Below are 13,143 nucleotides of genomic sequence, written 5' to 3' on the forward strand. Positions count from 1 at the left end.
TCAAAGCATAATTCACAGTGCATGAAAGGAAAGCGACAAGACTTGAATGTTTATGAGTCGCTGAGATTTAAAATTCCTCTACAGTCTATCAGAACTTTCTAACACTGGATGTAAGCAACATTTTAGCAACTTCAGGAAATAAACAGAAACACAAGACAACAGGTAATACTCTGAAAACAGCAGGACAAAGAAACTGCAGAGAACAGATAAAGGCACAGACAGTTCTTCCAGAGTAAAAATGCTTGCAATGTATTCCTCAGAATTCACATTTTTCATTTCCAGAGGTCAAATACTTAGAGAACGGTCAGTATATCATTTAAAACTTGCTACTAAAAATTAAAATCTTAAAACACTTTATACCCTGTACTTAGAAGTAGGTAGGTCGACATCGAGGAAAGAAGAATGCTGAACAGTCGATCGAAGAGGACGGGAGGGCTCAGGAGAGGCGTGACGAAGGAGGAGGCTGCAATGAGACAGATTTGGGTGGAGTCAGGATGAGGGTCACAGTGCAGAGTCTAAAGCACCGAATAATCTGTTACCACTTCCAGCATTTATTGCCTGTGTGACATTTAAAAGGAAACTACATTTGCCCTACTCATTTTTGTAAGACACTTAAAACTCCATATGTTTAACGACATTCCCTCACTTTAACCATATTTTAATTCAGATTTTTTCAGTGTATATCCTCGCTCTTGCTCACTGTAATAACTCCTAAGAGAATAATGTAAATAATAAAAATAAAAAATATTACTCAAGATTCAGCAACTTTTCTCTTAATTAGACATTTAATTCAAAGATAGAAGCTGATTTTCCCTAAACCCGGCCCCCCTGCTCTTCTCCAAGTTTCCCTGCAAAGTATTGCACTGAAGAGTTGTAGCATGCCAGTTAGAACAGGAGACAGGAGGAGGAGCCCGCCACACAAGAGGCCGTGACAGGAGTGGTCCGAGCAAGGGAGGTCCTCTTCCCTCGCAGGTCAGGAAGCAGTCACGTCACTCGGGGGAGCAAATGAACTGGGGCAGGGGCAGCTAGTAAAGAATCCACCTGCGGGGCAGGAGACGCTGGCCTGACTTCTGGGTCGGGAAGATCCCCTGAAGAAGGGATGGGCTACCCACTCCAGTATTCTTGGGCTTCCCTGTGGGTCAGACGGTAAAGCATCCGCCTGCAATGTGGGAGACCTGGGTTCGATCCTCGGGTTAGGAAGATCTCCTGGAGGAGGGCATGGTAACTCACTCCAGAATTCTTGCTTGGAGAATCCCATGGATTCTGCCGGGGTACAGTCCATGGGGTAGCAGAGTCGGACACGACTGAGCAGCTGAGCACAACTAAGCATAAACTTCCCGATCTTTATTCTGGAAAGAAGATGTGCACGATTTCCTAACCCTCCTGGTTAAGACGGCAATGTGTGCCACGCTCTGCTAAGCTGCATCGACTCTCCGCAACCCGATGGGCTATAACACACCAGGCTCCTCTGTCCACTCAATTCTCCAGGCCAGAACACTGCAGTGGGTTTCCAGGCCCTCTTCCAGGGGATCTTCCCGCCCCAGGGATCAAACCTGCCTCTCTTCCAGCTCCTGCAATGGCAGGCAGATTCTTTACCATTAGTGCCACCTTTAGAATTAAATGTTTCAGAGAATGAAGACAGATCCCTCGGGAGGGCACCCTGGATGAAAGGCTTATAACTGTTTAACCATGCGGCAAGTCTGTTAATCCATTTAAGCAATCCTTTATTTTTCTCAGGGAACAGAATAGCACCAGGACATGGTACGATCTGAACACATTTTTTAAAAAAAAATGAAAGAGAAGTCTCTCTATTGTCATGCACAATAAATTTAAATAGTAACTCTAGTAATCAAGATAATTTAAAAGGAACGGTCTACATAAAGCCCATAATGAAATAAAGCTCATACAGTGAAAGCAGAGTTACATTTACAAGAGATACTTCTTGTCCAGTTCCACTTACACAATGACCACGGTGTTTAGAAAAGGTGCGAATCAAAACTCTGAGAGATACATGTCAGTTTCCTGTTGTATTTTTACACATCTGCTTGGAGTTTAAGGGTAATCCAAGGTAAAACACTCCTATCCCTTAATGCTCTTTGTAAGGCAAAGTTCCACCCAACGATCTTTTTTATTAAAATGATGAACAAAAAGCGTTTTTAAACAAATAAAGGTTAAACTGCACATCACATCATCCATAGGCATTACAAACTGTCGTCTTCTCCTTTTTTTTTCATGAAAAATCTGGACTTCCAGTTTGCTTCTGCCTTCCAGCTGGAAGGCAAAGGCTGCCTTTAAATGGCATGTTTGCTCCTCAAGCACGTTCTACAGAGAACTACAGAGGAGAATGCTTTGAAACACACAACTGGCTTATAAATGTGTGATGTGTTGGGAGATGACCAAGCAATGTTATTTTCAGCAAAAGGGAAACGCAGATAAAATTTAACTGCTTCCTAGTCCCTGTTCCCTGTGTAAGAACTGAGAATTTATGAACTGACGTGAAACTTCAGCATAGGAATCTCTTTACAGAACCTTCTTCCCTCCTGGAATCACTTTTTATTAGGTGTGAATAAATATGCAGCCTTATTATCAAGTCGTAAATGTTCTCTCAGGAATTCTTATTAACACATGAATGCTCACAAGAGTTCTAATTTTCTTTATCAAATTCTAGCAAGAGACAGAAATAATAGGTACTTGGTATTATTTTCTCACAACAAACTTGTTTCAGTAACAATAATACAGCTGTCAATGGATGATTTTAAGATGCACCCTGATGGGAAGTCACCTCACTCGACTTGACTGCCCTCTTACCTAATATTGTCCAGCTAACAATCTGATTGAGAAGCGGCAGTCCTTGTTTCTCGAGCAGACTCTTATGGGTCCCATACGCAACGCACACAGAAAGCACGATGCTCAGCATCTGAAAACAGACCCAGAAGACGTGAGAAGAGATGGTGGTGAGTGACCAGGCAGGTATCAGAAAGATACTTAGAAAACCGCTTCAACAGCTGGGATCTGGCCAAAATGCTACTGAAATTGGACCCGCTCACCTTCCTGTGGCCAAGACCAAGAGTCGGAATTCCCGTACTGAGCGAAGGGCCTTCCTTTACAAGCACAAATGAGGCGTTCTACACTTTCAAGAGGACTGTGGCACGCGTCACCACGCTGTGCCTGCTTAGGAAGATGTTCTCAGTCCTGAAGGTTTCCTAAGCCATGGGCATGCAGAGGGTGGATGCACACAGCCTGGTGCGTGTGCCTGAATGTCTCCCCGCTCTGGCCTCACTCACGGCAGGTCTGTTCACATACTCAGTCCGTGGCTGTGGCCTGAGGGGTCGCTGGTGCTGAGAATACAAGGAGTGTAGAATTCTTCAGAGAGCACACATAAACTGGCGGAGCTGGAAAACTATGGCTTGTGGGCTGGTGCTTGCTTTTCGAAATGCTGCTTTATTGAAATGCTGTTTTCTTCACTGTTGAACAGTCACTCCCATTCATTTACCTATTGTCGATAGCTCCCTTTGCCCTACAACGGCAGAGCTGAAAACTGACAACAGGCTCCATACGGCCCACAAGCCTAAAATACGTACAGTCTAGCTCTTCAGAAATATGTGCAATCCAGCTCTTCAGAAATATGTACAATCTAGCTCTTCAGAAATATGTGTGAGGACCCCTGCATTAGTGGATTAACAGCCAGTTTAAGAAATGAGCTAAACTATGGTTGTGAATCAAGCAAACTCTCTTAAAGTTCAGATTAGCAACCTGATCACCAAATCCTAGAGACACATTTAATTTACTCCTGTTTTCAGTGAATTAAGGAGAAATGCTGTCAATATATCTAGGACACAGTCCTAGGATCCTTTCAATTGTAAGCCACATTCTCATTTCAGATACGTTAAAATGTGAAAAGACACAAATCTTCAAATCACACACACACACATATATATATATATGGCACACAATAGAGGGGTGAGTGCAAATTAGTAAGGTTAATGTAAGAGGGAATTGTTTGAAAATCAGATTCACCTTGTATTTAGGAGCATTTCTAACAAAGTCCGTAAGAACTCTAACCTGGCATTTGTTCCTAAGAGTGAGATGCATGAACACTCACCTTTGTCAAAATACTCAGTATCACAGGTGGATGTTGTCAAAGCTACTATGGGTTAGTGCGAAGCCAATCAGTGACCAAATAAAATGAAAAGATATGTTTCAATGGCTTGATAGGATCTTTAATGAAAATATTTCTCTTTTCCATATGTTCTCTGTTGTTCTCCAAGAATGAGTTAACATCTTTCATGTGTTGTATACTTCAAGTTTTGAGTGTTCTTGGAACTACTATTATCCCAGCTTGACTTTGAGTAAATTTTTTGAGAAGACTCAGATATGTTTTCTTTTTAATCAATGTTCTAGATGTGGCTTAATTTTTATTGTTTAAAAGGAAAAAAAAAAGTGACTTCCACTCTTATCTACAGTAAAGCTATCATTTTACAGAATATGACATCATATAACCTCTTACCACTCTACTGAATATTGTCTCTACTGATTAAAAATAAACAGACTGAAGCTTTATTATTGAAAATCACACATATAGTACAAAGAGTAGCTGGGAATTAACTCAATTTGGAAACATCAAGTTCAAAGTTCTTTTCACCACTCCAAAGCCACCAACCAAGGCAAAGTTCATTTTCTCCTAGCATGTCATCTGCAGTCTTAATGTGGCTAATCTTCACATAAACATACTCAGCAGGTGCTTTCACTTCAAATAACTTATTCTTTCCTGACCCCAAAGAGGACAACACAGAATCTCAGACCAGAAGAAGCCCTTTTCAGTTCAACCTCTTGGTCAATACCTCTTCAGTTCAGTTCAGTTCAGTTGCTCAGTCGTGTCCAACTCTTTGCGACCCCATGGACCGCAGCACACCAGGCCTCCCTGTCCATCACCAACTTCCAGAGTTTACCCAAACCCATGTCCACTGAGTCGGTGATACCATCCAACCATCTCATCCTCTGTCATCCCCTTCTCCTTCAGCCCTCAATCTTTCCCAGCACCAGGGTCTTTTCCAGTGAGTCAGCTTTTCACATCAGGTGGCCAAAGTAGACTTATACCTCCTTAATCTCTGCCCTCGGGGTAGGGGCAGGGGGCGGCTCCTGTTGACCTTGTAGCTATTTTAGAGAATGTATTTCCTTTATTCCTTCTAGAGAATGTATTTCCATTTAATATCTTAAACAGAAAACTCTCTTCTCAGCTCTTTTTAGTGAGTAATAAAAGCATGATGGCATCTTAAGAATGAAATAATTAAATACAACCATAACGTCCATTTTAGCATATCACATATATAGTATACTATTGAAAATCTGTAACCCACCTGTAATAGATGTAACACCAGCTCTTCATTTATAAAACTATCGTTTCTTTTTATGACAGATGTTACAACAAACAGGGATAGCAGAAGAACCAGCAAGCCTGCACCTACTCTGTTTAAAACACAATTCACAACAGAATAGGTGAGTGGCAAATCCATATGGAGACTGTTTATATAATCTCATTTCCTCTTAGCCTAAGTCCTGTTCAACTGTGTCGACAGTACTTGAACAGGACAGACAGGGAGAGACTAGTGAAAGGAGGGGAGGGTCTTCACAGAGATAAGAGCATCAGAGCAATGGGAAGTAACAAATGAAGCAGAATGTCTGAGTTCGTCTCTGCACATGCTGTTTACAGTTTAAGACGACTGCAAAGTGCTTCCACTTAGTGACCAGTAAGGTATGGCTAACAGAGAGTAGTCCTAGAATTCAATACAATTTTTTTTGAGTTCTGCAAATAAACTGACTTCACAGAATAATTTCTAATCCAGTCCATAATTATTATTCTCACAGAAATGAGAATAAATGTATTAATTTATAGATAACACATACTTTAAAATTAACATATACTTTTAAAATGTTGTGGTTTCTTTCAGTTAAAAAGAATACCCTCATCTATTAAAGACTGAGTTAGACTGCTAAAAAATTTCCTTACACAGAGTCCAAAAGAAAGTAATGAAGATGATTACATGATTAGAAAATAAGAGAGTAAAAGGTTAAATGAAATAATGATCATTTAGCTTCCCAAGCACATACACACACAGCCAATAGATTATATGATAATAATTTAAAATTAAAAACACAGGTAACCAGTTATTTTACAGATTTGTTGGGATACATCAAGGGGAAATAAGCATAAGAGCAGCAAGGAGAATTCAAGTAAGGCATAAAGAATTTTCTAACAGCATACGTGATTAAAGCTGTCAAGGTGCACAGAGACTCCCCCCTCCCCAGTGGATATCTTTATGTTCAAAGTAGAAGAGAATTTCGTCTTTCTACGACATTAAAAGTGTGGACTTGCTCAAAGGCGAAGACAGAGATGATATTAGTCATCAGCAGTTTCTTGGACCTGTTAATTTCAGCAACCGAACATGCTTTTCATGTCAAATCATGCACTGATTCCCCCAAAATACAAGAGCTTCCAGACATTTTTTAAATTGTTGGAAACTTAAGTTACCACTGGCACAATTTCATTTTTTGTGAAGGCTCAGAAGCATCTTCAGGGAGTTTCAATGCCTCTCAGCGCTGGGCCAAAACAATGACTCATGGTTTAATATTAATATTTTAACTTCCAGGTTGTTCACATGATTTTAAACTCATGGCCAAGATGTGGTTCATATAGTGTTGATTGAGAAAAACAACTGTATTCAAAAGAAAGTAAGTTAAAGTAGTGTCCATACACTAGGAAGATATCTGGCTCTCGTCCTACGACAGGCAAAAGCGGGAACACGGCCAGCAGCAAACAGAAGAGAATCCAACTCAGCGAGGTGCGCTAAAATAAAGAGAAAAGTCACCTTTAGACACTGCGGTGCAAACAGCCGTCTTCGTTGTTTCGCAGACTACATGGCTGTGAAACTAAAAGGAAAATTCAAAGCCTTACATTTGTTTACTCTGAAAGTAATACAGCTGCTATCTGTGAAGGATCTGTTACGTTGGAGGCACTCTGTTAAGTATGATTTAGGTTTTATCTCCTTTAATTCTCACAATAATCTCAAGAGGTAGGCTATATTATTCACAGCATTTCAGATTATGGTACTGAGCTCAGAGACGTCGAAGCGTGTAGCACCAGATCTAAGACTAGTCAATGAAAGAGCCAGGACCTAAACCTGGCCTTGAACTCTTTCAAAGCAAGCCCTTCATTCAGTTCTTTGCATATGCTCAGTCATGTCTGACTCTTTGGGACCCCATACTATAGCCCGCCAGGCTCCTCCGTCCATGGGGTTATCCCAACAAAGAATCCTGTAGTGGGTTGCCCTTTCCTCCTCCAGGGGATCTTCCCGACCCAGGGATCAAACTCACATCTCCTGGGGCCCGTGCACTGGCGGGCGGATTCGCTACCAACTGGGAAGCCTCATTCAATTTATGGCCCAACATACGCCGGTGACGGCTTCGAGAGAGCTGGCCTACTATTAAATGACTGCGCCCAGGAGGGATAAAAGTAAAACCATTTTTGTAGTTAGATTAAGACAAAAAAATTATCAATAATTCCACTAACTGGAACATCTTGTAGGTTCTCATAGAACAGAAAGAAGAAATGTCTATCCTCGAGCTACCTCCACCAAAAAGCATCCAAGTGGAAACATGAGAATATTTTTTGTAGCACATTGTAATTACCTATGTAGTTAAAGGCAGAAAATCAGGAGTAATTACAATAATAATTCAGTAAAAAAAAAAAAGTTGTGAAATATGAAGTATAGGATGATTCCTTTCTTCCTCTTTAAGAATGAATGTATAGGAAAAAAATCCAGAAGGGTTAACAACATGCAATGTCTGGGTGATGGGATTGTGGGTGTTTTTTTCCCTAAATCTTTGCTTATTTGTGTATTCTAATTTGTCTTCAGGGATACATGTAACACATAAAAAATTAGCTCTGCAAAACATACACAAACAACAACAACAAAAAAAAACAAAAATCAGGAGTAATTCTATTTTAAAATCATCTATCATGAACACATACTTCTCCAGAGAAAGCACGATGGGGCCCTGGACCAGGGGAGGTGACCCCTCGGATCTGAGCCCAGAACGCGGCCCCTCCTGCCAGTGCTCTGCTCTGGGCAGCTCCTCGGTGGCATAGACATTTGAGGCTAAAGGAACCTAGGAACCCTTTCAGAGAAGGATGTATCAGCTGCACTTCTTGAGTATTTCAATCACCAGAAGAGGAGTTCACTTTGATATGAAAATCTACACGAATCACTGACACCTTTAAGTCAACCTCAGTCCTCCTGTCAAAAGGATCAGGATCTTTATGTAAGGACACATTCTATGCGTCTCTTAAAAAAAGGACAATTACCAGAGTTAAAACACATATCCGAAAAAGTCACTATGAATCTGCCCAGAGTTGAAGTGAGTAGTACTTATACCTTTGCTCGAGTCCACAGCGGAGTGATCAACGGCCAAGCGGCGAATGCGACGAGTCCAGCTGTGAGCATGTAGCGGTAGAAAAAACTGAGCACCTGAGAATGAAGTGCAGAGAAGACAGGGGAAAGGAGGTCACTGCGAACGCGATACGCACGTGTGTGAAAGAGACCCGAAACCGGATAAGAGGCAAATCACTTACCAATACTTCAACTCCCAGGATAAAGAGCAAGAGGTATCCAAGGAAGCATCGTGGACGGAAGGTCAACAGTAAGGTGACAAAGCCTTGAATAACTGGGATTCTGTGTAACAGGATTATTTATAAAAAGATTATTTATAACCTGTGTTGAGTATAAAAAGTTAGTTCTCATATGGCAAAACATTAAAATCTTGTGCACAGAAATCAGGAAATTTTTGATTCATAGATCTTTCAAAAACTAAGATAATTTCTAACAGATTTGTTTCAATGCCTTAACTTACCTACATCTTTTTTGAAATTTGGAAATATATTAGGAAAAATGTAACTTCTGAATTAACTTGACAAGGATCACAATAATTTGCTTGGTTTTTTATAAACATTAATGACAATAAATGGGTCTTACTTGATCTGAGTTTAAACATTTTGTTGTTTAGTCGCTAAGTTGTGTCCAACTTTCTGCGACCCCATGGACTGTAGCCTGTCAGGCTCCCCTGTCCATGATTTCCCAGGCAGGAATACTGGAGTGGGTTGCCATTTCCTTCTCTAGAGTTTAAACATGGGCACATGCAATTATAGATACAACATCAGAAATAAAATAAATGAACCCAAATGAATAAAAACTGAGAACATTTTAAAAATTCACTAAAATTAATTTTATATTGAAATCTCAACTGTCTTCAACTTAATCTAGGTAGAGAAAATCTTAATTGCACTTTTTCATTGGGCGAAATAACCTTTTCCAAACTCAATTTAAGATGTCACTAATCGTACACTAATTATAATTAAATGTGACTTCACAACCATTTAAAATGCATTACATACTTGAGTACGGTTTACATTTTATCACAAGAAAAATTTCTTTAGCATTTGTAGTGCATTCTTAAGTAGGAAATTATAAACTGTCAGTATGATTTGGTTTATAACCTTTTTCTAATTAAAAACAATGGTTACACATTGTCATCAAAACAATTAAAGTACCATGCAGGGAATAAAAGCTAACACCAGTCAAAAGGAGAATGTTTCTTTTGTTCTCAGCAGTGATGATTCAATAAAGTCACTGAGTTTTTTTCTAGAAGAAAAGTGAAATTTCATGTTTTATTTTCTTTATCTAATCTATCAAAAAGATAAATACAGAAAACAACATTTTCAAAATCGCAGTGTCCCTTAAAATTTAAGCATGCATGTGCTTAGTAATTTAGGAGAGAATTTTAGATAAAACTTCTCATTCTAAGAAGCTTTAAATCAGAAAAAATGACATTAGAAAAAATTCTGATTTAAATATGTGTATCCAGCAACTATACTGCTTTCAAATGGAAAAGTAACGGTCTGTTCTTTTGTGTCTTTTTACCTTGTATTTGAAAAAGTTAACATTTAAAATATTTTAATATTAATTTTTATTTTGATATTAAGAAGAGGGGATCAAAGCTGGAGTTGGCAGAAATCAGAATAGAAACATACACTGTGTCTTTTCGAGCGTGCTTGCCAACCCCGACAGCACCCTTATTCTGCACCGCCACTCCCGGGTCTGGCTTGCCCAAAGGGTGCCCAAGATTAAGTGTACATTCCAGACGACCGGTGCAGATGCAGAGATTAACACAGTCCCCACCACGATCCTCACTGCCTGTGAACATGAACCAGCCCAGTGTTACAGCAATTTTGTTTTAAGAGCATGAGAGCTCAGCCTTCACGTTTTCTATGATGATAAGAGTTCATTTCAAGCTCAACCTGTGAGGAAGTTCTTAAAGATGGAACCACAGCATACGGGAATAATCTCCCCATATCCTCGCAGGTACACATTACTAGACTGGATTTAATTACAAGCTTTCATTCATCTAGGTTTACATGATAGCTGGGAAAGGAGGGCCAAAAATGTCTGGAACAACAGCATGCAAACTGCCTCGTGAAAGATAAAGACACACCAGAAACTGGGACGATGAGATTCCAAGTGTAAGCCACTCCTGACATAGAAAGGAAGACCCTGCAAACTGTGAGGCCAGCCAAGGGAAAAAGAGGATGGTTATACGCACCATTTACGCTATTATCCGTGAAATCAGAGGGCTGGGAGATCTGACAGTACTGTAAGTCTCTTTCATGACATGCTACAGAAATCTACTTATGCTAACTTAATGCCTTATAATTACAGATTTAACTGTCAGTGAAGTGAAAAACAAGACCACGAGACATGTTACTCACTCTCTGAGAACCGCGTACCATATTGGCAACGGCAACAAACAGTAGACGTAGTAAGTCCAGGGACAGGCTTGAATCAGCAGTAAAAACGCGACAAAAAGGCCAATGGCTACAAAAGTACATGGCAGGAGACGGCCTGGGTTCTGAAAGTCAAAGAGAACATTGAAAACACTCCAAACTCATGCTCACTGATAGATTCTTAAAAGACATTTTTGAAGTAAAGGAAATACATTACTTTCTTTCAGTGATTCCACAACTAGACGGTCGATCTAAGAACTGCGTTTTAAAAGAAACTTGTCACGGGTGAGAGCAGGAAGCCTGGAGCTGCAGCCGTTAGGCAAGTCTCCATTTAAGACTACGTCGCTACAGTTTGCTGTCAAATGACGCGTCTGGACCTCTGGGCGTAGTTCTCCTTAGTAACCATCTTATAGATGTTGGCTGAGCTCACTGCCTAGCGCACAAACGCCCACTGGATCTACAGCAAACGTGGGACTTCATCTCCGTCGGGAACAACGCCTCTATCTGTTCCAGCTTCACCTTGACCGGCCGCGCACGCCACTCTCCCACCAGTTAACCACAGGAGGGTCGCTCGGGCGCATCTCCGCTCCCGCCGCCCGCCAAGCAGGAGGGGAGCCGCTCAGTGGCGGCGCGTGGATGGGGAGCCTGCGGGCGCTCTGGGCCGGGAGCAATGAGGCCCACGTCGGGGGCAGTAAGGCCAGCGATGAGGACAAGACGCGCTGAGAAGCCGCGCTAACAACAGCGCGGGGGAAGGAGCAGGACTGCACGGCCCGGCGGCGCCCTCTTGCTTCTGCTCCTTGTTCGCTCTTTCTGTTTCCCCTTGCCTTGCTGCCCAAGCTGAATAAGGGGAGAACCACGAATTATCTTCTGGAGCAGGTGAGGTTAGGGAGGAAGAGCAAGTGTTTTTCTCCCCTTTATAATTCCTCCCTTCTGCTCTAAAATGTCACCAGAAAGGGAGCAAGGAAGCAAGGATAAACTAGAGCAGGGCTGTAAAAAGGAAGGTGACGCATAGCACTGTGATCAAGAGCTTGGAGCTACACAGATCAGGATTCAAACCCTGCTTCTGTCAATGGCTCACTGTATGACCATGAGCTGGAGGAAAAAAATAAACAAAAGAAACTAAGATTCTGAGACTTAATTTCATCCCATCTATAAAGTGGGAATAATAATATCCGTATTTATTTATCAAGGCTAGTCATGCTTTAATGAGGTTATGAAAAGAGCTTACCAAAATGCCCAGAATATTACTACTGCTTAAGAAATAACGGTTCCTATTATTGCCTCTATCTTCCTTCTCTCCTCCTCTCCTTCTCTGCATTAGTCCCAGCAGTCAGTGGAGAAACCTACCCAGTGACTAGCCCTGGAAATGGAGATACAGGCCAGACAGGATGGAGGACCCCGAGCAAGGGGGCAGGAGGAGAAGGGGCAGAACTCAGAGATGGACAGGGAGGGCCTCTAACGCGGAAGGTGCCCAAGGCAGGCAAGCACTGTAGGGATTGAGACTGGTTTCACATCACTCTGAGAAGAGTAGAATCATAAGAAAATAAATGTAAACAAGTATGAAAAAAGATCCTCGAGGGATCTTCCAGGGTCAGCACAGTATCATATAATCATCCGAACCTTTGATACATAAAGCAACAGACATCACAGACAGACATCTACTTGTAGGAAACCAAATCAAAAGAAGTGGGTTCCGCTAAAGTAAAAATGGAAAGAACTTTAAATACAGGAATGGGAGACGCTTTCTCCCTCGTCACAATTAACTCTCTGCCTTCCCAGATCCTCCAAAAAAGCACCTAACTGAGGCTACCCCTCCAGCCAACAGTTCTTAAGTCACACCTCTATGCCACGCTCTGGACAAGGTGCTGACCAAGAAGGAATTCAATCCACGCAGAGATGGAATCACGGGGCTGGTTTAAGGGGTTAACCTCTTGAGATTTCCCCAAGTAATGAGAGAACAGGAAAGCATGAAGATAAATAAGGATATTTACTTCTAAAGCAAAAGACGTCTGAACTAGCAAGCAGAGAACAGATGCAAGTTAAATGCAGGGTTCAACTGGGAGGAGCTGTGGCAAATTAGCTCTAAAGAGAATGCTCGCTGCAGACCTGTCTGTAACGGTGACACATCAGAAACAACCTGTATCGTCTGAGGGACGCTGTCAGGCAGACGCGACATTGACTCTGGAGGTTGTTGTTCCGTCACTCAGTCGTGTCCCCACGTGCAACCCCATGGACTGCAGCACGCCAGGCTCCCTGCCCTTCACCATCTCCCGGAGTTTAACACCCAGAGTTTGCTCAGACTGAGTCGG

General features: G+C 41.6%; 1 protein-coding gene across 2 annotated transcripts in view; it reads right to left on the reverse strand.

Moving 5' to 3' along the window:
- The window catches only part of PIGN (phosphatidylinositol glycan anchor biosynthesis class N), a 104,025-nt gene that overhangs the window by 44,550 nt on the left and 46,332 nt on the right, over window positions 1-13,143 (reverse strand). For both annotated transcript variants that reach the window (XM_018039618.1, XM_005697301.2), the window contains exons 16-22: window positions 10,820-10,959; window positions 8,630-8,729; window positions 8,433-8,525; window positions 6,753-6,844; window positions 5,358-5,466; window positions 2,809-2,917; window positions 361-463 (exon numbers count right to left, since the gene is read on the reverse strand). In XM_018039618.1, coding sequence (XP_017895107.1) covers window positions 361-463; window positions 2,809-2,917; window positions 5,358-5,466; window positions 6,753-6,844; window positions 8,433-8,525; window positions 8,630-8,729; window positions 10,820-10,959 — 746 coding nt within the window. The remainder of the gene's footprint in view (window positions 1-360; window positions 464-2,808; window positions 2,918-5,357; window positions 5,467-6,752; window positions 6,845-8,432; window positions 8,526-8,629; window positions 8,730-10,819; window positions 10,960-13,143) is intronic.

This window comes from Capra hircus, chromosome 24 (genome assembly GCF_001704415.2).
Source record: "Capra hircus breed San Clemente chromosome 24, ASM170441v1, whole genome shotgun sequence".
Lineage (NCBI taxonomy): Eukaryota > Metazoa > Chordata > Mammalia > Artiodactyla > Bovidae > Capra > Capra hircus.